Source organism: Pezoporus wallicus, unplaced genomic scaffold (genome assembly GCF_028554395.1).
Source record: "Pezoporus wallicus isolate ANWC-B61680 ecotype Strahan unplaced genomic scaffold, APGP_CSIRO_Pwel_v1 contig_10094, whole genome shotgun sequence".
Taxonomy (NCBI): Eukaryota; Metazoa; Chordata; class Aves; order Psittaciformes; family Psittacidae; genus Pezoporus; species Pezoporus wallicus.
The window spans coordinates 859,596-884,403 of NW_026639160.1; the positions used below are offsets into that span (position 1 = coordinate 859,596).

The 24,808-nt window shown below is 37.6% G+C and overlaps 1 protein-coding gene across 2 annotated transcripts in view; it reads right to left on the reverse strand.

Annotated features, from left to right (window-relative positions):
- Positions 1-22,203, reverse strand: part of DIRAS2 (DIRAS family GTPase 2) — a 193,714-nt gene extending 171,511 nt beyond the window's left edge. The window contains exons 1-2 of one of the 2 annotated variants that reach the window (XR_008972724.1): positions 21,813-22,203; positions 9,540-10,269 (exon numbers count right to left, since the gene is read on the reverse strand). Coding sequence is in view for 1 of the 2 variants with exons in the window: in XM_057413819.1 (XP_057269802.1) it covers positions 9,631-10,230 (600 nt within the window). In the remaining variant the exon portion in view is untranslated. Of the gene's footprint in view, positions 1-6,193; positions 10,270-21,812 lie in introns of those variants that run through there. The other variant, XM_057413819.1, reaches the window with a different exon arrangement.
- Positions 22,204-24,808: the final 2,605 nt, after the last annotated feature.

Sequence of the window (24,808 nt, forward strand, 5' to 3'; positions counted from 1 at the left end):
ATTTATTTCACAGGAAGCTGGCTTTAAATGAGCACTCAAGAAAGCTTTCATCTAACATGATCTTTTCTCTTTAAATTTCAAAGGTAAAACCAACCACCAGCGATCTTCTAAAAAGAAAATCTCCTGCAAAGCGTACATAAATAATGTCATACCTTACTGACTAAACAAAACTTCATGTCCACAGCCAAAGATAATTTTTCTTACCTCTAAGTCAGTGTTTACACTGGTACGCATGATGATGAATCCCATTACCTTAGACCTGTGAAAAGGAAGTTGCCTACAGCCTCCAAAACAAAGGGGTAGAATGATAGAATGTGATGGACGTTAGTGGACAGAGACATCTGATGGCTGGGGTTGTGAATGCTCTCCTTGCCAGCTTTAGTGCATTAGCAGTGCCTGGCATATTCAGTGTGAGCTGCCAGCTAACTAAGTGCCTGCGCTTTTATCATAGGGGTCTGTGCTGGGGCCCAGCATGTGTGACCTAAAAGCAACCAAATTCAGAGGAACTGAGGAGGCACTGCATATTTCTTCTCAAGCAGAGGCAGAGGACTAGGAGACGGCCCTTCCAGACTCCCCCTGTGGGTCCTGTGGATTTTCTGTGGTGGAGTTTCAGTCATTATCAACAGCAGAGAGCTTATTAAATAATGTAGGAGTTATTTTCAATCAAGAGTTATTTTATTTGACACTGGAGTATTTTGAAATGCGAGCATGAGAACCAAGGGGATAAATTTTGATGTGTCCCAAGGGAACAGATTTTTACCCTATATTGTAAGCTTGGAAGAGATGTTAGGTTTTCAAAAATTGACATCTAAACTGCATTAAAAGAACATAGAGAAATAAAATTTTCTTTTCATATATTCCATAAGTTTCCTGCATCCTTGGAAAACAAAAAACAACTTGTTCCAGTTTCATGCTTAAGGAATTTTGACACAAGGATATTAGTCATTTTGCTACAGACCAAACAAAGAATGAGTTAGAAAAAGGAAAACATTTCCTAAAAGTCCTCTTTTGTAACTTACCTACAGGTTTATCTTTCTCTTGGTTTGGTAGTTCCCTATACCGAAAACATCAACCATAAACCGCCATAGAGTCCAAAAACCTACTGTCTGCAACAACACCAACTCTGTTATTACCATACTAAACACAGTGTACTTGAAAACAATCTGGAAAACATTGGGACAAACCTACTGCGAACTAATCCAAGAATGAATTGGGTCTTTGGCATTCAGAAAAATTGGAAATGTACATACTTCCATGTATTTGAATGTTAAAATGAAAGACGGTAAAGCTGTTTCTATTCAAGCTTCTGGTTTGTGTTCTAAAATAGCCATTTTAGTGACATTTCAAACCATAAAACATATTCGCGTGGGAAATGGGATGACTAATACCGTCTCTACAAATGACTGTTAAATTCTTCTGTTGAATTCCAAACTCTAATTGCCACTGAATGCACTTTAAAAATGTCTTGCTGAAAACGGTCCTAATGTGAAAGTTTTTTCCTAAACTAGCTCAAACTAAAAGACCCAGTAGAAGAGCACTAATTCCTGAGGAAACTGTCAGGGTCCGACTGGAGAAAATCCCAGGGCCAGACCCTGTTTCAGTTAGTGATCCCAAGAGTGAAATTAAGATGCAAACAAGGTCAAGTACCATAATTGATAGTATTTTCATTACAGATTACAAAAAGACAGTTATTATAAAAGAGGGAAATTATTGCAATAAAGGGGGTAGCAATAGGACAGATTGGAAAAAAAGGTAGAAAATGAAGAAAGAATTTGGGGTGCAGAGAAAAAGAGAGAGTCACCACCATGGACCCAGCAGTGCCCCGGGGATCCGTTGTTGTCATTGATGGTGGGAGTTCTTCAGGGTTCATAGTTAGTATCGGAGCAGAGTGTCCCCCAAGAGTCCATCGGAGGTGGGTGTCCTCATGGAGGTATCCTGGTGTCACCTTGAAGGCACCCATTTTGGTGATGTCTTAATTCCCCTTTTATAATGAGTTGGGGGGAGTACCTATGTACTTCATGTCGTGTATTTCTGTTCCTGGTGACATTTCCCTGGTCTTGCAGCCAGCTCTTTAACTGCAGGTGTCTACAGCAATTCTTGGGATAATGGACAGCAATTCCTCACACCAATCCCTGAAGTAATGGACAGGAGTCTTACCTCAGCTTTTTCCCATTCATCCCTTAGGCAATAGATGGTGGAGTTCCAATTCAGCTCCTCACTCCCTTCTCCCAGGCAATGGATGGAAGTGTCTTAACTCCTCCCACCCATCTCTGAGGCAATGGTCGGTGGAGTCCCATTTCAATTCTTCGCAACAATTCTCAAGGCAATGGATGGAAGGGTCTTCTTTCCCACTCATCCTTCAGTCATGGTGGAAACCCATCTCAGCTTCTCATACCAGTCTTTGAGACAATAGACAGTGGAGTCTGATTTCAGATCAGTCTCTCACAGAAACATAACTGACAGACTGAAGAAATCACAATAAACAGAATACTGTTATAACTACTAGCTTGCACTTAAAAATACATTTACTACATCTGTATAGTACAGAATAATATGCTTGACTGCAATGCAATGTTAATTTTTTATGCTAAATTATCTATCTTCCAGAAGAAGTTTAAAGTGGTGCTGTGTAACTTAAGTCACCCAGTAATGTTTAGACTATAATAATTTATAGAGATACAGAGCTGTAACTAAAAACACAGCCAATAGAGGCCACACAATAAACCATATGATTCTATGATAATAAAGCTTAAAGGTACTACTTTCGAGGCACATTCTTCTTTAATCAACTCACAAATCTCACTTATATATATCCGTGAGCTAATGTACCATATATATACTTATCTCTCTGCCCAAGCAGTGGCCTTGCTTCTTTCTATGCTCTATAAACAATCTCCAGCAGACAAGGGAATATTTTGTCTGCAGCGAAGGCGGTCTGGCTGGTTGCTATTCCCAGGAAGGGGAGAAGCAGGGAAAGCAGCCAGAGGTGTTGCTGCTTCTTTTACCCCCATCCCAGTAATAAAATTTTATGTTTGCATCCATCTGTCTTTGATGGTATTTTCCAGTTCTGCAATCTGGGCATACTTTGTATGCTGTTACATAATTAAAATTATTATTATTATTGTCTTTTTTATTATTATATTTTGCAAGGGAATGATTTAACAGAGTTACTGTATCCCTCTAATTACTGGAATTGTCAAATTATTTTGAACTGTTTGTAAGTAATTAAGTAATTTGAAAGGTTCTCTACCATACTGAGATTACTTGTGGCTTTTGTAAAATGTCATATAGCATTGGACGCTTGGTAAGCAAATGCTTAGGTGGGAGATTAGGTGTTGATCAAACTTGCTGAATGAGGCTAACCTTAAAATCAGGTTTGAGTTTGGAAAGAAACAGGAGAGCAAGGACAGATAAATATGGTTTGGGCAGCAAAAGGGAGGACAGAATTTTAGATTCCTTTTTTTACCCTATCCTGGCTTTGCAATGTTCAAATCAAGTGCTACATTCTCTGTGTGATTGTTCTATGACCTAATGGATTGTATTGTTAGGATAATTCCGAGTATATTCAGTTGAGTTTTTTCTTCTTCTACTTCATCCTTCCTAAACATTACCGTTGAAATTAAACATATTCACCTTCCATTATATTCAGCATCCCTAGACTGTGCATAATCTGGCCTCTTTCTTCTGATACAGTCCTTTACCATTCATTGGTATGTGAACATGCTCTTCACAGAGTCTATATAAAGAGATTATTATTTGGACGCTTGGAGATGCGTTTCTATAAAACTACCTTGCTCTCCCTTGCTCCTGTTTTAGACTTTGTTGTTCCAGTCATTTTTAAATTCACTGTGGAAAACTAGCCATGACAGGTGTGAGGTTTGTAGAAGGACAGGACATGGTGTTCATGCTGCAGGTTGGTCATGGTTGCAGAGGTCATCTCCTCTCATTGACAAATATATCTGCTCCTTCCTACATGGTGGGAAAGAGGACCGCACTTGCCCTTTTCCCTGCTGATCCCTGAGAAATTTCTCTCCTGTGTAACTTACTGTTGTGATGTCCCTAGCAGCAGTGTTCATTAGTGCACCTCAGCGTGACTACAGAATATTGATTTTTGTTTTTAAAACACATTTAGGAGCCCTCCTTGGTCTCAGAAGTCCCTGAGCAATAGTAAATTCATGTAGAAACTTTTGGCTTTGCCATTTCCCACTCTATCCACCAAATTATATTTCTCCTACCTCTTTATTATAATGATCCAACTGTGACAGGTGACAGGTGGCCCACAGGTAAAATCTGGAATTAAATTAATATGCCTAAGCATACAGTGCCATTATGTTGTGAATTTTGAGAGTGCCTAATCTTGAATAAATTAATAAATAGGTCAACAGTCTGTTTTTAAGGACCAAGTTGACCAGCAGCAGAAGCTGAACCAGATGTGGAAGGGAACACATGAAAAGGATCCTTACAACAGAACTGAGCAAAAGTTTCTGTAAAGCAGGTATATGCCAAGTGACTGGCACCTCCACGCTCTCCCCATTTCTCTCTGAAAGCTAATGTAAAATGATCCTTCTCCTCTCATATATGGAAAAAAATATTTGCCATATAGCCCTTATGGAAAACCACTTCTTCCTGCTATTTTTACTGAAATGAATACAAACACAGTTTGTATTTGTATTTATTTCATGTGACAGGTGATGTCATCCACAGCTTTCAGAACATCGAGATGTACTTGTAGGATCCATTGTGCCTTTTCTTGGCATCTGAATGAGGAATAAATACATCTGACTGAACAACAAATGTTCTTTTCCACTTCAGTTCCATTATGATTTTCAATAGGTCCATTCTGACTCATTATGTAAAGTGGTGCTCGACCAAGGTAAACTGTAGGAAGCAGAAGAGGCTTAATACTTTCTCTAAACACCATATCTATCTGGTTTAGACCAGTCCGCATCCTTCACAAGGAGCATCCAGGTATGTACTTTCAAAGGTGCTTAAGCTCTTCTCTCCTCTATTTGCAGTTTTAGTAGAGCTGGACTTTAGACACCATTTGCTGCATGAAACACACCTGTGAATTAATTAGAAAACCTACCAAAAAAGGTGTGTGGGACATGCCAGTTAAAATGCCAGTGAACTAAATATGACAAGTATATATTCACAATTTAATGAGGGCATGTGGTAACAATGAAAATATTTCCCATGGGATATGGGAGTAGTAACAACTGACAAAAAAATCAAAGGGAGGCAAATTTTGTGGTGCTTCTGTGGAATACTATAGGGCAAACATCTGAAAAACAGTCACTGAGTATATTGTACAAACACTAGGACACTGACTGGACACATTCACTTTTCCATAGTAGGCTGTGTCAGAGTCAGGGGCAAGCATAGTAAATGATGGTGTATTAGAATAAGAAAATGAATTATAATATTTATTAGGAGTTCTAGGGTGTCTTTTACTCAGAATAAAAAGCTCTGTGGACTACCATGTCGAATTGTTTCGGGTTGATACGAAAACTGCATTTAATATTCAATGTTTCATCACTGGTTCAAATGCCTATCAATGTGCCTGAGTGTTCAAGCTTGTTTGTTGATCCCTCCCTTACATACAGAAATGATTATTGAACTGAACAAGTGTTACATCTTGTGACTTGCAAGAAGTGTCAGAGTATTATATTTGACCCTTTTTTTCAACAGGTGATAACAAAATATGCAGTAGTTTAGTAGTTTGCAAAAATGTCAGGAATTTTATAGAAATGAGGAGGAATAGAAGGATCCATATAATAAGTTTCAATTTTGCACAAGCATTGAATTTCATCTTTTTATTATTTTAAAATAAATAATAAAATACAAACTAGTTTGCAGAACTATTTTGCTTTTTGATGACCAAAAGATACACCCATGGATAATCTGTGTTTTATGAAGGCATATTGCTTTGGAAGTGTAGATGTTTGCCACAGTATAATAAAAGATAGGTATATGTTAGATAAGGTGATACTGCTCCAGTTTTCTCAAGGCTTTTCAGGAATCTGATCTGTACAGCTGAAGACTTTAGTACACTACCTAACGTGTAAGTAGCTATTTATTTATTTATAGAATTGCATTTGCAACTTTTACTGCATGAAATTTTTTAAAACTACATACTTCATGTACTTATGTAATAAACACAATGCAGGCATCAACAAGGATTCTTCCAAACTCTTGTTTCCATTTAAAACTTTATTTTGTATGTTCAGATCACCAGAAACATAGAAACTTGTAGGCACAAATTACTTCATATCCAGAGGTTTTGAATAAAATATTTGCTAATGAAATCACAACAACACATTTTCATGGTAACTATATATCTTAATATTTCATATATACATAGAAAAGACATGCATTGTAAAGAGTCATTTTGTCTAGATCATGTTTTCTGATTGCCAAAATTCACTGTAGATCTTACATGGCTTAAATATGCAATGTTTTTCCTGTATATTTTAAAGAGTTTGTTATACTCATATCACACTCCCAAGCACAAAATGTAATAAAGCTGCATATTTTCTTTATTTAACTTAAAATGTTTTTTTCTGTGTCAAAAAAAATAATTGTATAATTAATAGCAAAACAAATGCTTTAAACCAGCTCACAAGTATCTAAGATATGTAAAATCTAGTAGTATAAACTAGGACAACAATGCAAGGGTATAAAGTACGTTCTCTTTCAAATCTGTGGTCCACAAGTAATATTGCTTCTGTATTGGCCTTGCTTTGATACATGCAAGTCCATGAAATAATTCATGGCTTATTTTATAGCAGGTGAGGAATCAACTGGGAATTAAAGGAAATGGTCCTCAAGCCTGACATTGGCAGCTACTTGTTTGATTTCCACCTTTGCCATCAACTTACTACTCACTTGCTATGAGGCACATTCAAAGAAAATCCAGGGCCAAATTTCAGCCTGAAATATCTTGCAGTTATAGCTTATGAGTAATTAGATCCCCTATATACTATTTCTGCAAGATTCTTTACTACGTAAAAAATTCCTTCAGTTAAAATGACCAATAATGTTACAAGGATCCTTGTCTTTATATGGCCTTTTTTTTTTTTTCTTTCAGTTTATGTCATTATTCCATGCTGGCTGCTTCAGCATGTGTCATGCATGATGACCTTTGGCACCGGCATATTAGCATCAGCAGGAGACCTCTGTACTGCTGACCTCTATATATGACCCATTACTCCTTAAGTATGATCATTCTTTTGATTTTCCAGTTTCATTAGTGGAAACCATTGCTGCGAAGATGAGCATTGTCAGCCGTCTGCTTACAAACAGAATAGATGTTTAAATATTTATAAAAAACTTACGAAATGTAGTGGTTTTAAATGTTTTGCATCCCCGATCTGTAAATATTGTTTGATCTTTTGACAGACTGACAAGAAAAAGATGCACTTCGCTGTATAAGCCATAACAGTTTCCTTTACATGGTTTGGAAGTTAGCCAAGAATGTGAAGTGGCAGTCAGATCAAATGCAGAGTGGGGACTGGGACTGGGACTGAAGAAATCTGCTTTTGTTCCTGGGTATACAGCTAGCCTGCTGGGTAACCTGTGTGTAGTTGCTTACTCTCTTCATGCCTTAGTTTCACCACCTGAGGAGTTAAGAAAATGATGCTGTCCTTTTTTGTGAAGTGCTTTGATTTTTATGGAGAAAAAGCATCACATAAGACCCAGAAATTTACTATTAAGGAAAAGCCTTAGGGTTTTTTTCATGCTTTCTCTAATTTTCTGATGCAATGAAATAAGCACACAAAATTCTGTATTCTTTGACATCAGCAGTAGTGTTACACTTGATTTTAATGGTGCTAAAAATTCTTCTGAATGAATGATAAAAGTTGTGCTCTTTTCTAGACAATGCTAATAGCAATTCTTGCTCAAAGAAATGTACCTGCGAAATGACTGCACACTTGATTGAAATGTTGAAGGTAAGCAAGCAATAACTCTAAGAGGAACAAGGTAAGTATTTTTAATGCAAATACTGCATTTGAACAGCTCCTAGAAGATATTTATAATGCAACAGCATGCATACTAATAATACTAGTACTTGACTGAGTTTTCCCATAATATGATTTCAACATAAACATTCACCAAAATATGGTGGTTTGTTTTACTATTTCAGAGAAGTTCCTAAGGTTCAAATTGTAGCTTATACAACTTAGATGTGTCTTTTAAAAACTGTATGCGCTTCTTTTATGTTAGATGGCCTTTGTTATCTTTAGAATACATATTTTACTCATTCATCTTAGTTTTAAAAAGCTTTGGAGAGAGATCCAGAAAAGCTCACATTTTATATTATTATTCCCCTTCCAAAGGTTTTGAAAGGAGCAGTGGCCTCTGAAAAGGTGGTTTAAACCAGCTTTTTCTATTCTGAACTGCGTATTGCATTGTAACACAGTACTGACTGCAACTCTTAATATGCCAAATCCTGTACTACTTACCCCAGGAAATCTTCTCCTAGGGTCCTCTGTGGGCCCTAATTCCAGATACAGGATTTGATTCTGTGTCACAGCAGTTCAAATCATGAGTTTAAATGGTTAATATATACCCCTTCAGACAATATAAAGGCAATAGATCTAGTAGTGCATGAATGAAAAAGCATTCTAATTGAAATACAGTAAAGACGTTTCACTCGGCTATTTGGTAATTTAAGTAATAATTTTATATACTACATTGACACCTCTCCAAGTGTACAACCAGTTCAATAGACTTTCATTCACTATTAACCATCAGCAGCATTTGAATGGAGCCTTTCCCATAAAGGCTTTTGCAGGGTACTTCCCAGCCAATCCTCTCTGGGGAAGCTTTCCGTTTATGTACACCATTTCTGTACAATCTGACATTCTCCACAGGAAAACATCTGCTCTTCTGAAATACATTGAGGACAGAAGCAAAAGTGATTCTCGAACCAATGGGTTCAGAAAAGATGATTTGCATCTCTCCTACAGGGGCTGGATTTTCATCATCTTTCAGTTCAAACACTGAAACATACAGGAAAGAAGTCTCGTGCTCGAGGGTAGAGAGCATATCCATACCTTTTAACTGTTACCCTGACACTTCCTTTCAGTGTGAAATAGTTTGTTAATTTGGCAGATCCCATACTGCCTTACGCACAGTGCCCCAACAGTCAGTAATGAAAATTGCACGGAATTGTCTGTAACATTCCTAAAAGGATGTCGTAACACCATTCAGCATGCATTTTATACTTCTAGGTTTCTTTATGGCCATTTTTTTGTTTTTCTTCCAACATTATGCATTGCCATCTCTTGCATTTATATGAAACAAAAATAATATGAAGCTGACTTTCCAAAACTTTTGCATTATGCTAAGGATGGAATTTCTTTTTTTTTTGTAAATCACAAAATTAGATATCATGGCCCATCCTTCTCTTGATTCCTGATTTTTTTCACTAGAAGGTGGAGTACATGATTTTAATTGTTGTTTTTTTTTCATAGTAACTACAGTAAATAATTTTTTGGAAATTCAAAATATTTCTTTTAAAACAGATACTAATGAACAGGGTCTTCCATGGTTGTTTGCTATCTGTAGGTTTTATGTGAGTATTGCCAGATAGGTGAGATTGCGTGATTAACTTCTGACAGTGCAATTTCACATCACCACACATTTGCCTTTCAGCTTCTCTTTCCTTTTCTGCTGCTTGCTTTTTTTGCCATCAATTTGTAAACTCACAGTTCTGCGTTTCTCAAGGTTTAGCAATTCTTGGAATAACTCTTTCACGTTGTGGTTCAGCTTAGCAGAGGTCTCCATGAAGGCACATTTCCATTTCTTAGCCATGGCTTCTCCTTCGCTGCTGTCCACCTCTCGATTTTGACTCTCATCATTTTTGTTCCCCACGAGCATTATTGGGATGTTTTCTATGTCTCCTTTAATCTGACATATTTGTTCATAGATTGGTTTGAGTTCCTCCAAGGACTGTCGGCTAGTGATAGAGTAAACCAAAATGAAAGCATGTCCTTTAGAAATAGAAAGACGTTGCATGGCTGGAAATTGATGGCTGCCTGTAGTGTCAGTGATCTGTAAAGTGCATATGCTCTTATCACAGCTGATCACCTGACGGTAGGTGTCTTCAATAGTAGGGATGTAGCTCTCTCTGAAAGTCCCCTTCACAAACCTCAAGACCAAAGAACTTTTGCCCACTCCTCCAGCTCCAAACACAACAACCCTGTAATCATTGCTTTGCTCAGGCATGTTTCTCAGTGTGTCTGCTGCTCAGGTAGAGAGAAAAATCTAGGAAAGAAAATGACAAAAACCAAGACAGATATTAATACAGAAAACATGTGGAGAGTGCACATCATTATATCTTTCCCAATACAAGAAACTGATGTGATGTAACTGATGGCATATTAGTTGTAATCATTTAGAAAGACTTGCAGTGGATTACAGATTGATTTAATCTAGTAGTAAATTTAGGGTTTGCAATCCATAACTGCAAATATATAAAAATTGCAAAAAAATCCATAATCCAAATAATTTTGTTACTGGACTGGTAACAAAAGGTCATCTTCAGGATTTCATGGTTTATTTTAAATGAACATTATGAGTTTCAGTATTCTTCCTACTGGACTAATATCCCCAGAAATAAAAGCTTCAGCTGGGAAACGGTACTTCAGCAAGGCCAAGGCCCTCCAAAAAATTGTAGAAACTGATTTTTTCTTGTGTCCCTAAAAAAACCCTCCTCAAACCATTGTTGAAACACACAAGTATACACATGTATGATAGGAAATTACTCTAAACATGCCACCTATTCAGTAGTTTGGGAATCTGTCTTCATTACAACTGAACACTCCTGAGTGACATCTAAGATGTATTTGTAACTTATGCAGCCACAGCACCAAGTATTCTTTGTTTCTAACTCTTTGGGAGCATGTGCCCCATTTCTACTGTGGGACACACAGTAGAAGTGTGTTTTTCTACTTGCATTTCGGATCAGAGTACATTTTGGTAAACTGAGATTGTTCATGTACAGCCTGCCTTTTTGTTCAATATTTCACAGATGAAATCTGACTGGAGACATGCTACATCAGAAGAGTTGTGCAGACATCTTCATAACATTTTCAAGGCTGGCAAATGCATATGCCAAAGGCTGCAAAATTCTGTGATTCTGAAGGTAGTTCCTCTTGACAAAGCCTATCTGTAAACAGTAGGACCACAAATATTGTCATTGTGAAATAACAGAAATGGTAAAGTTTTCATATGGTTGCAAGCTGCAGTTGTTTTAGAATTGACTGAAATAAATGTGAAGATGAATTTATCCTCCTAACAGTAGCAGCTTGTTAGGTATATGGCATGTACACATCTCTGTTTATATTTAGTGAGATTTAAGCAAATAAAAACTAAAAAATTGAACCCTACAAGTTTAAGACAGTCTAGGATATTGTTACTTTTTAGACCAGAGCTAGATGTATAAAAAGTACATGTGCAACAAACTGCAAAATTTGCTGAACTTTTATCTGTTCTTAGGAAAATGGGGTGACCTAATAGAGAATCTTGTTGAAGTGCCCTAATGGTGCCAGGTGATTGAATTTGCCTGCTGCAATGTTGCCTGGGCAGCAGCTGATCCAGAACAATCCAAAGGAAAAGTCTTGCAGCTATTTCTTCACCACAGCAGAGGAGTGATTGGAACTGTGGGGCAGGGTTTTAAGTTACCCTTTACTTGTCTGGCACAGGGAGAATAGCAGTGATGCGGTAGAGGTATGGATCTGAATGGAGCCCCCATGATCACCTTGCCAGCTTGCAGTTGCCAGCCCATGCTAGTTTTGTGCTTTTGCATTTTGATTCTATTGCTGCCTGTGCCTGTTAGACTAAAGCTAGTGGCTATCCATGCCACACTGACGTCTTAAGTTTGCTGTTCAAGCACACCCTGGTTTTGTTATCCTTCTTGTACAGGGTATCCTATTCTGTCCTAATTGTAATGTCTGAGTAAGCTGAAAACACCTGTTTTTACATAATGTGTGGGATGAAGGAGGTGTACTTCCTCATCTGGCACACTGTAGGCAGAACAACCAGTGCAACTGGGGATTCTGTTCCTGAGGAAACATGAAGAACTGTCACAGCTCTGCCTCCCCAGCCTGGCTTCAGGCATAAGGAAGCTTCACTTCTATCTCTCCTACCCTGCAGTCGCTGTCACTCTCAGAGACCTGTTTAAATATAGGATTGATAAATAAGTGTGTTCATCCTGAGGCAATGAAGCAAAATTGTTAATCTCTGACAGCAGAACTCAAGAAATGGGAAAAAGAGTAGTCTCAGAAAACACCGGTGTATGTGTTTATGTAAGAGGAAAAACCCTCTGAGGTACAAGGAAAATGGGTGATCGGCTCATGCTGTTGACAAAACAAACAAAACCAAAGTAGCTAGCAAGAAATGAGAACAGAGAAATCTAGCAGGACAATGTTCCACTGAGAATAAACCAGAATAGTCATAGACCTTAGAGCTGTGGGTGGCTGCACTAAATTATCACCCATAGGAATTACAGTTTAATAATTTTTGTGAGAAAAAGGTAAGAGAGAAAACCATGTCTGTTTCACCTCAGAAGAAGCTTAAGCATTGCACAGCCAGATATGTAGCCTAGGAAATATGGGATGATGTGAAAGAATTCACTATGAAAATTTTTACTATGAAAAGCAGTGAAAACAGAGTAGAGAAATGACAGTTTAAATGCTAGCTGGGTGTACGTCTGCTATATTAAACTTCATACTTTCAGCATACTCAGAAATCTCCAAGAAAACTGGCATATATGGTTGCCCAAAAATTCAAACAAATTCAAATGTGGCACTTGATGCCATAAAGTATTAAGCATAGAAAAAGCTTCTCGGGGAACATCAGATGGCACAATAACAGTCTTTAAATACACAGTAAGTTGTTGTGGAGAGGAAGAGTGCATGTCTATAGCGGGAAAGATTGGAATTAATGGGTTTACATTCTAGAGGGCTTACATTGCAGCCTTTGTTCTATAAACCAGCCTGATATTACCTTTGCTGTCTGGAGTCAGAGGCTTTGATTGCACCTTAAATGATTCAGTTCTTGAGGTTTTATGATGTCCTTCTGAGATGTCAGTCTGATAAGAAACACAGCAATTGTCAAATGGTGTATGTTAATTTCCTGAAAGGTCTTATTCCTCAAGTAAAATAATCTCATGTCACTCACTGTTTTTATTTGTTTTGGTTTGGGTTTTTTTGGAGATCTGTTTATACTGCTATTGCTATTGTTACGAAAATCCAATAAAGTAGAAGCAGTGCATTTAGTTCAAAAGCTTGCATCAATTTAAGTTAACAGTCCATAAGGCCATCCAGTGATGACATCACTATGCAAATACGCAAGTTATAAGGTGAAGAATAATACCAAATGTAGCAATAAATAAGATGGATTTCAGCATGGTTGAAAGCTTAATGGCCATTTCACCATATGAAAGGTGAAAAAGGTACACATTATTTACATACAAGAGGGCAAGAGAGCTCTGCAAGGAGTTTTTACTTGTTCATTGTGTATATAAACAGGCATTTCTCAAGGAGTATTTTCACTGTATCTGCCAATGAACATGGACTTAGATGGACTTAGAGAATTAGAATTTTCCTACTTCTGGTGTCTTCATCTTTTACTACAAGACTTTTTCATTCCTTTTCTTTCTTTTTCTTTGCCTGCTTTGCTTTGGTCTCTTCAAATCAATGGAAAATTGGGCATATTTGAATACAAAATGATAACAGTTAAACCAGCTTTTTCTTGCAACATAAGTTTCTAGTCCATTTTTTTTTTATTTCATGCTGAACAAAATGCTCTTTGAAAATCTGTTTCATGATGATCAGCAAGTGTAAGTCATGACTATATACATGCTGCAGCACTTTTGATTTATGTCAGCTCTGGCTTTTATCCAGATGTTGTTCTTGCCATGTTTGTGAAGAAAGAATATATCATACTGGTAATGCCTGTTTCATTGATATTTGAGTAAAGGCTTGGTCAGACATAATTATCCCTTCAAAATACCTTCTCTTTTTGCCTTGCATGATACACAAAACAGGAGAATGACAGGCCAAGTGATCTGAGCAGTTATGCATGGATTGACAGTAATAACAACAGTAATCAAAATTGTTCAATGCGTTTAGACTAAACCTGCTTCCTGAATTTGCCTTGCCATATCAAAATTTCAGCTTGACCATTTATTGAGACATCATGCTTTGTTTTCAAAATGTTTATGTATATATTGGTGACTTCCTTGCACTTGAATGTAAGTCTCTCATACTTTCATTAGCAGATATTAGCCAGAGATTGTTGGATAACAAATGTTAGGTTGAATATTATTTATTCATAATTGGTGTAGCCTTTTTGATTCCTTTACAAACCAAAAATACAGGGAGGTGTGTCAGATATTTTTGGATCACACCTTCCTACAGAAAAACCCAGGATGTCTTGAAATGCAAAAAAAGAAGTCTTTCACATAGTAGTGTGAAGTGGAATTTGAAGACAGCAATTGATTGTATTTTGCTCAAGTTATCTGTGCCAGTGCCAGAGATCGTTAAGCCATTTGGCCTAGATTTCTCTAGGTTTTTTCAGACTCCAGTGCAGTTTGAACAAAGTATCGTGTTTTATTGCTAAGAAAAAGTCTTTGCTTACAGCTGTTCCATCTAATCATAACTGTCTGAAAAACATCTTGTTTCTTCAAAGGAAAGGTGATTATACTGATGATGATGAAATCCTATCCTGGAAATTAGATACATTAGCTCCTTCCAGAAACTTCTCAGGCTGCAGCACCAGTTTTGCTGTTGTTTCATAGTAATAGTTTGAATTTTTGCATTAGTCTAAAAGCTCATTATAGGACTCCCTCCAGGACCAAATCTGATGCAATCAGCCGCTGAATCTTGCCCATTGTTAATACTGATTTCAGTTAACACTGGAGGATGGTACAGCATGGTGTATCAAAATAATGGCAATACTGCATGATCGGTGAAGATTATATCTACTTCAAGATTGACAGTGCTGAATGGCCAAGCACTAATATACTGGTTTACTGTATGAAAGAGTTGGTGTCATGTAAATTTAGCATGAAAAGGAAGATGGGCACTCTGCATGTGACCTGCCAGTTCCAGTTCAGCCAAGTCCTCAAGAAAGTGCTTAAATTGTGTACATTATTCTAATTATATATATATTTTTTAATCTGTGCTTAATTGTGATCTAATTGAACATTGTTCCCAAAGTCTGCATATATAGCACTCATCTGATATAAAGGCTGTTTGCAGTGGAGAAAAGGTTAAGAAATTCAGCAATTTTTTGGTAGGTCAATATATGTGCTGCAGGTAAAAACAACATAGGAATTTTTCAATTAAAAAAGTCATGTTGGCCTAACAGCATTGAACTATTGGACACTGAAAGCAACTTGATAACCAAACTTCATGTTCTGTGTAGAAGTTACCAAGTGTGGTCAAAAAACAGATCTGAATGAACTGAGGCTTTCGGAGTTCCAGATTTATTTTCAGTGCAAAACTAGATGGCATAATAGGCTATGGCTGAAAATTACAGAGTTGCTCTCAATTATAGTTGAAGAGAAAATCAATGTTAACTTAATATTTTGTATCATCAACCAGAAGGAAGCAGATGAGATTATGTTACAGAGAAAATGGCATCAGAAAATAAAGTTCTATGTCATAAACCTGCTGGTTTTCTGTGACACACTGTTGTAATATTCCTTGATCTTCTGAAAGCAAGAGACAAAATCAGTTTCTTATTATTCAACACATTTATAGGAAGCACAAATTCAAACTGCAAATTCAATTTTTTTCAACTAAAACAATTTCTGGTTTAGAGCTAAAATCTCTTCAATGTTTAAATGGTTTTAATATGTATAGTAAATTTATCATTTAGAATTTCCTAACTGAACTGAAAACAGTGGCTCAATCTGTACAAAACTGGAAGAGACTGGCACAGATCAGACTGCTAAAACTGCCCTGCGTGTCAGCAAAGAGTGTGCCTTGGGGAAGTTTGGCCTAGGTGATCACATTATTTGTTTTTAAATGTCTAGAAAAGAAAAAGGGAAGAAAAAATTGCTCATTTTTTTTCAATATTGACTAAAGTGTTTCTTGCATTTTGGGACAGCTTCTTCACCATGTTACAAACACATATGCTACACTACAGATACAGTCTAGGTAGAATGCAGGATATCAATTTTAGAAAATTGTGGGTTTTTTTAGAGAGTTTCTCCAAGAGGTTTTGCAGATTCCCTTCATACTGCTGGCCTAGCATAAAAGAGTAATAGAAAAGACAGGAGTCTTTCTGAATAATTTTATACAGTTTTGTTCTGTATTTAGAGAAGTGGAATGTTGTCCTAAAAACAGCTCGATGTAGAGAAGGCAGAATCCATCCCATATACTGTTCTGTGGTCACAGATGCTGTGCTTTGCTTTAGCAAATAGTCATAATTTTATCAAACTGATGCTAAGTGTCTGAAACTAGGTTTAACCAAAGTGGTACTCCCTGTTGAAGAACACAGGACTGGTGATGAAAGTCTCTGCTGAGGGTTCATGTGCAGAAAACGTAGAAGGTACCAGACTTGATCCATTAAAGAGCTTTAGAGTTCAGAATACAGTTAAGAGATCTGGTGTTGCTGCCCAAGAGCTTTCCGACTAACCTTTGAGTAACAGGTATGTAATAATGAACCGTTATCATAAACGAAGATTCAGCACCATTGAAAATTCCACACAAAAAGAAATCTTTTTTTCTTGCAGAAACACCAGTCTTATGCCCTGTTTACACAGGGTGGACAAGTGTCCTACTGTGTATCACTTCCTATTTAGTGGATTGGCTAATCTTAATACTATAAAAAGGATAATTTCATAACTCAGTTTGCTTTAGACATGTTAGATGCTTCGTTGACTTAAATGGAGATACTCATTTATTTATATATTCAAGCATTTTGGAAAACCAGTATCTCAACCTTTCAAGTGCTTATGGTCAAAACTCAGAAACAGCTCAGAAGCCTTTGTGTATGTGTATTTAGGTACTTGTGTGTTCACATATAGAAATAAAAATGCTAAAGTATCAGCATCGTATTCAATTCCTGATGGAACTGACTTTTTTGAGTTTTGTTGTTAGCTTAACCAACCAAATGCTGTAGGTTTTGCTCAGTTTTCAGTAGGTTTAATTTACCTGAGCAAAGATGGAAAGTTTCAACTTACAATGTCATATGTTCACCTTTGAACATGTAGGACATTTTACCAATGAGTACAGCAGCAGGATTATTAACTGGAATTTATCACTCACGTAAATGCACGATCAGAGACTCAGTTTGACCTTTCAGCCCCTCTATTTTTCAATAGCAGAATACTCTTTTTGGTAATTATCTATGACTTTACATGCTGTAGTGAACTTCTGCTCTCCAGATGTCCAAAACTGGTGACTCTTTATTCTGCATCTTATAGGAAAGGATGTGGCTTTTAAGTTTTCCTGAATGGAGAAAGTTAGAATCATACACAAAGTAGGAAAAAAAAAAAAAAAACAAAAAACAACAACCAAAAAACAAAGCAAAGCCAACAAATAATAACCTATGCAAAACAACATGTCTTAAACTCAGAATATGAGTATCTGTCTTGATGACCTGTGCATGGTTAAGTCCTCCAAAAGCCCTACTAGCCAGTATAATATCTTTTGCAACTGGTTTGTTGGGCAATAACTTTCAAATAGGTTAATGAAGTGGGTTTTAGAAACCAGCTGCATCCCTGACAAGTAAATAAGTAATGCAGTCCCATTGTCAGTAGGCCTCCTGATACTAGCAAGGAGCTTGCACTTCCACAGAAAAATTTCTGTAAATAGGAAAGGTTTGAAAACCAGAAATTAAAGTATAGCTAGGGGGGGAATTACAGCTTTCTGATAGGAGTTTCTGAGTGTTCACAAGAATCTATTTCCTGTCTATGATGTGCAATTTATTATGACCTTGTTTTGGGGAAAAAAAAATTTTTTTTTACTCTAAAGTGTATTTTTTTAAGAATTAATTTGCAAATCTGCATCTCAGGACTTTTACAAAACTGAATACTTTCCTAGCTGACTTTTTAAATTATTTTTAAACAGGAAAACAATCTCATATTAACCTTATTCACTGCCCAGCTTTCAGTACTTTCTATTCTGAAGTAAGAAAGGTAGGTTTAGCATTTAGAATACCTTATTCTCTATTCATGTTTTTTTTTCTTGCAGCAGTAAGCAGAATTCTAAAACCTATATTCTAATGATTAAAAAATACTTTCTCAGTAACTTATGATAGCTTTTGAATGTTTGAGTGAACAAATTGTGAAAACAAAGGGTTTTATTTGGGTTTACAGCAATATTTTAGCTATTGGTGGTAGCTAATATTTGATTATTTAAGTTATTGTTTTTTTAAGAACAGATAAAAGCTGTCACTCTCAATTTCCAGAGAGGAGTATCAAATTAAATAAAGGAGGATAAGTCATCTTTTCTGAGATTCACATTAATTTTAAGTCAGAATTATTGGACGTTTTGGAAAGGAAACACCTTCAGTCCAGCAATTTATTTGCTCATTTCATATGGCTGCTTTACTACATATATATTTTAAATGAGAAGGCTAAAAGGCTGTCATAAGTTCATTGACACTTATTCAAATTCAACTAAAATCAATTCCATTACCTGCAGCCAGGGTGAGGGTGATTGCATTTTGCCTCCATACCATACAGCAGCCCTGCTCAGTCAAAGAAATTAAAGACAGACTTCTTTATCTGAGATGAAAATCTAACATTCAGCTCAAATGTTTTTTTGCTTATGTGGATGTGTTCCTGACCCCTGTATGAGCCAAAAAGTGAATTTTGCCAGAGAGCTGACACATCCTTTTTTGACATTTTTCTCATCTTCCTTTGATACTCATTTCAAGAATTATAGAGTAATCGGTATTTGTGATTGAAAACAATATTTGTTTTCTCATAATGCAACAATAAAGTATGTTCTGTTTCAATTCATACATACAGTTGCATTGTCACTCGGTCTTTTCCACTGACTTTCCAGCACTTAGATAAGATAATCTAACGTACATTGTAATTTTAATGCAACAACAAAAAGGCAGTGAAAGTATCTCTTCATTAATGTTTAGAAATCTTTGTGTGTGGAAAGTAAAACAGACAGAAGAAAAAACAAATCCAAGATTTTTTCTTTCCTGGTACACTCATGGAAATTGTTCAGTTAAAAGGGAAAGCAATATTGGTAATATTAAGTATTCAAGTCACACAGAATTGCCATTTTTCTCTACATAATATCGATAATTGCTCCATTAAGCCTAGTAATACAAAGCATTAAGAGCAAAGTAATAAACATTTGGAATCAGCTCTACATGTCAAACCGAATCTTCCACAGTGAGTACCGTTCCAGTTTGAGTGTACAAATGGCCTGACACTCTCACATGTGGGAGGTGTAACATTCAAATTATATATTACAGATCAGTTACTGAGGTATACTGTGAATTAAAAGCAAAATGCAGTATATAAACCAAAACCATAAAAAGGCAAAAAGAAGGGGAAAAAAAAAAAAAAGATCAGGTTATAAGGAGAAAGAAGTACAAGAAAAGGGAATACAAAATTGACTATGGTCATTCTGTAGCAGCATCTTTGACCATCATACTGTTTAATGCAGGCTTTTAAAACGAGCTAAGTTTTGAGGCAAAAGCACACACATTGTGACAATGAAAGTGTGAGTCTGCTTTTTCACACATGACAGTGGGATCTTTACATGGGCAGGTATGTTGGTTAGTGCAAAAAGAACGTTACCAGGTGATCCTCAAAAGAAACTAAAAACATTATTAGTAACAATTTCAGGAGCAGCGCTATCAGTTTATATATTATCCACTACTTTTGTTGGTACAACAGAGACTGTAGTGCCACGTAATATCATCTTGACCAATTGGCCAGAAGGAGCCATGCCTCTGAACTCAAATCATCTTCCACAGAGCTATGTTCTGCACTGTGAGAAGGTAATATTATTCAGCCTAATGACCATCTCAGAATAATATTTCTGTTTACACCAGCAGACGCATTAGGGCTTATGTGCCTGCTGGTATAAACAGCAACGCAGCACAACCAAGAAGAGAAATATGCTTTCAGTTGCCCTGCTATGAGATGTGGGGAAAACTGTGCTTCCAAAGAGCTTGACCCATTTGCAGAGACTTTTAAATGCAGACAACTTCCAGTGAAAAGTAAGAATGGTGTTTAGTACTGAAAGAGACTTCTGGATTACGAAATCTAACTCTTTGACCTTGCAGGGAACCATTTCACACAAATCCTTCCATCAAGTTCCAGCTGAAAAGCTTTTAGAGACTTCACTTTCTATTACTTCAACAAGAAGGTATTATCAGAACCTTGCTGCATTAACGGTTTGAAACCTTCCAGCTTAAGTGTATTCACAGCCCATTTATACTCATTCATTCTTCTCTTTTCCCAGGGATGAAGACAAATAGCTGTACATCACAATCATTCCCCTAGTTCCATGGGACCATTGACTGGCAGCTGCAAATTTGAACCTGTTCATGTTTGGACAGTTCTTCATGCAAGAGCCTCAGAAATGCGCTGTGCAGTGTAAGAGAGCGTGAAACTTGGAGGGATACCACATTATAGCCATCATAGCCCCTGAATGATGGCATGGATACCATTCTGGGAAGACTGGGCACTACTAGGTGTAGTAACCACAGCTGGACCCTGGAGGACAGCTGCTGAACACAAGTGAATTCCATCACTCAGAAAAGTAAAAGGGGCAAGGGGGGCAGATGGGCATACACACAGGGGAAGCCAAAATATGCCTCTGACCCAGAATTAAAAATTGTAACACCTGCAAACATTCTAAATACAGTAAACTGAAAACCCTAGCAAAGGTGTAACAGCAACTGCTTGCAACAGCTTTGTTTACATGAATAGGTACAGAGATGCACATATTACAGTCCTATACAAGGGTGCATTTACAAACAGGCATATATGTATTCATGTATGACTAAAACTCAAGAAAACAAGACTTTCAGAAAATTCTTTAAATATAAAATACATTAAATCTGGTTGCTCCATTCTGGGCTCACCCAGCTGTGACTGAGTGCTGCAGCATACACAGCATTCACATTTCATGGAGAAGATAGCAAGAGAAGAAGTATTATCAGACCTGAATTCAGTCACTTAAGAGACTCTTGAGAATGGCGTTTCATGATTTATTTTGTTTCATTCAATTGAGAAAGGCACAATTTACTGAGAAAATGAAATATTGCCCGCCTGTCAGTGGAATGCTGCAAAGTTATATCTGTTTCAAAGAAAGCAACACCTGGTGTTATTTCATGCAAACTCATCACTTTTTTTATTCTTTTAGTACATAACGTAGCTTTAATTTAACAATAATAATAATTAAAAAAGAATCTGTCCTTAAACCACTGCAGTGGCAGTGGTACAAACTAAGGCAAAATTCGGCACATCAAGCTTTAGTGGATAGTTTAAAAAAAAAACAAACAAACAGGTTATGAAGACACTACTAGCATCCCAGTACATATAAAAATTATGTTTGACTGGCCAGTATGTATATGACCAGCTTCTGCCTTCTTTGTCAGCCCCATCTTACAGCATGCCATGTTCTCTGCATAAGATACATGCTTTGATCAAATCTCGCAGTCATAACTCACACAAAACTCTATTGACTTCAGTGGAAATTTTGTCTGAGTGAGGAGTCTGGATTTTGGCCAAAGGACATAAAGAGCTGTAATCTCAGTGCAAAACTATGTTTATTGTAGGAGGTGATGTAGGAAAACAAGGAAAAAAGAATTACCTGTGAAGGAACAGAAAGCTCCAAATGCTCTTCAGTTTCTGCCTCTCATCACACCAGCTGCTCACCCTCTGCACTGGCTTTCCTCACGAGAAAGGAGACCCTGACTTAACCAAGGGGGCTGCAGCCCCGTCGCCTGCTGCCTCTCCTGTCGCCCTGTGCTGGCTGCTGCCCGCAGTGTGCTCAGAGGCTCGGTGCTCTGGCGGTTCTGCTCCTCTCCCGCTTTCTCCCCAGCGCCCCGGCTGTGGCTAATGCTTCTGTTGGCTTGATCACAGCCTCTCTCTTTCCCTCTGCTTTCACGGATGGACTGACTCCAGCCTCTGCTGATGCTACTGCCTAAATGGCGACTGCAAAGCTCATCTAGGCTTTTAACTGCCCCCTACTGAATAACTGTGGAATATATATAAAAATATGTAAAGAGTACATGTACTTAGGATGTAATTTTCTGACTTTCTCAACAAATGTAGTACGTTTTTACAATTAGCCCTTAAGCCCTCCAAATACTCTGTAGTTTATCATTTAAAGCTGTAGTCTACATTACTCTGTGCTCATAATTTTCCCTTTCTTTCAGCGCCTAAACACAGAGCAAGCCTGTTCCTTTAACTTAAAAAAGCTTACAAAGCCTTTTGTGAGGCCAGTCCCCGATGGGCTTAAACCAGCATAGCCCTATTCAAATCTATGGAGCTGTGCTGATATATACTAGCTGAGAAATTTATCCCTTTACATCCAATATTTATTTGCAAAAATACAGTAGACTTCAAGAATGAAAAACAAGTCATAAAAATAGGTTTTGTCTGACACAACCCTCAAAATTTCACTAATCTGAAACAGATACAACATTTTGTTGTTTTTTTTTTTTCCTGACAGCAGTGTAAAAAAGGGTTCTTGAGGCTTAGAGACAATCATAAACTAAGAAAATACATTCTATTTTCCACTTGTAATGGTGCTTCTTTGATGAAACATTCAGAGACAAGATCTAACATCTCCTTCAGCTGCTTATTTTTAAAGCAACTCCTAGAACTACTCAGGGATTTTCTTTCTAGACTAGAAGTGATGTCCACTGGAGATGGTTGAGCTTCTGCTCCAGAAAGGAAGTCTAACTACAAGGTGTCCCTGTGAATCCCTAGGGAAGGTGTGGGGAGATGTTACCTTCATCACACAGTAGCAACGGGAGGTATCACCACACTGTAAGCTTGCAGCACGTAGCTGGGGTGAGTTGTGACATACAGGGGCTCATGCCAAGAAGCGCTGCCCTGCAAAGCTCAAGTGACACCCAGCACAACAGCATGGAAAGTGTCCAGTTTTTAGGCTTGCTGTGACTGCTGAGAGAAGCACGAGTCAAGCAGTATCTCCCAACAGCCAGGTTGGGAGTTTTTAAATGTCACTCTTGGTAAAGGATGACTTTATTTTGTTTGTTTTCATGAAAGATATATTCATGGTATTCACACTTTTGCCAAACACAGAAATGAAAAGGTTTCTCCTCTACACGTGTCTCTTACAGAAGTGTAAGTATATTAGGATACATGATGACCTGGCTAACATTGCTCTGAGGAAGTGACTTGCATGGGTGCGTGGTTCTGGTACCAATTAATCCTGACACCTGTTTCTACGGGCTCCCAGCCAGCAATCTGTGGATCAAACCACTTGCCTCTCCCAGCCGCAGGCCTGCTCCTACAGCCTGCAGCAGAGCCCTGCCTTTGGTTTTGTCTCTACTTTTCAGCAACTTCTTAATCCCATGTGTCTGGAGAATTGGCTAGTTAGTATCCTGAAAGCAAGGAGTCAAGGTATTATAGTTGCTGCAACACAGCAAAGATTAATCTATAAAGTTTAAAATATTACATGGGGATTTAGGCTGTGCTTTTTCCCAGTACTGCCCCTTGTAGCATGAGCGCAGAATCTGGCCCACTCATTTAAGGAGTCTACAAAGTGCTTCTGTAGATACAACATGGCTTCTCAGTGATTTTCAAAGGTAACAGATCTCAGTAACTGTGTCCTTATTGTGAATGTGCCTTTTAATTTTCCTTAAAAGTAGAAGAACCTAGGAGCTTTAGTTATGATTTGCCACTACTTTTACTCATTTTATATCAAAAGTCTGGGAGATTATAGTTCTTGAACCCTATTCCAAGAGGAAGGATATTTAGACTTTTCTATAGCATACATTTTCAGAATCCTGATTCTTTCCAGAATTGAATTTACTTCAAATACAAGTATCAGTATCAGCTGTTGTTTCGTTCACAGTGTTGCAGGTGTGTACTTGCAGTGACAAACACAAGGTCTAGTTCCACTTGGGCTCTCCCACTGAAATCACCCTGAGATTTTTTCTGAGAAGCAGCACTGTACTGGATCACCACACTTCAATACACTATAAGGGATAGTTGTATGGGAACTCCCCTACTAATTCTGCTAAATTAGCTTGGCAGCTCCAACCCTTAGCAATGGTTTTGTATCACTGCTGCTTTCAACAGGGTTGCTCAGGTGTACCAGACAGGGCAGACTTCTAAAATCCCAGGTGTGCCTCACCTCATTATAGTTACAAATTATTCACACGTGGTCCCAGTAGTGCATCCCAGAAACCTAAACCCAGGTCAGTCCCATGCAGGCCAGCAGTGGCACAGCACAGAAAAGATTTTTCTGCCCTAAACTGCAGGGAGGTTACATTGCTGTAAAACACGATGTTAACATGGGCAAAGTGGACAGGGTCTGTTCACAGGGAAGAATTACAGTACCAAAATATGTGCCAGAATGCCTCATGTGCTGCCAAGTGGAAGGCAAAGTGCAGAGAACAAGGGCACAAAACCCTGTTGAGAGTTTCTATTACAAGCTTCTCTCACAGAAAAGTCTTAGGCAAGCTACATGAGTGTTAGGTTTCTGTTCTGCATACTGAGCTAGAGGGGGTGTTTAAGGAACAAGAGGCATCCTTAGCAAATATGAGCTGCCTAAAGCTAGAATGCACATTTAGCACAAACCTGGATGTGCACTGGAAAGACAGCTTCTGAGTC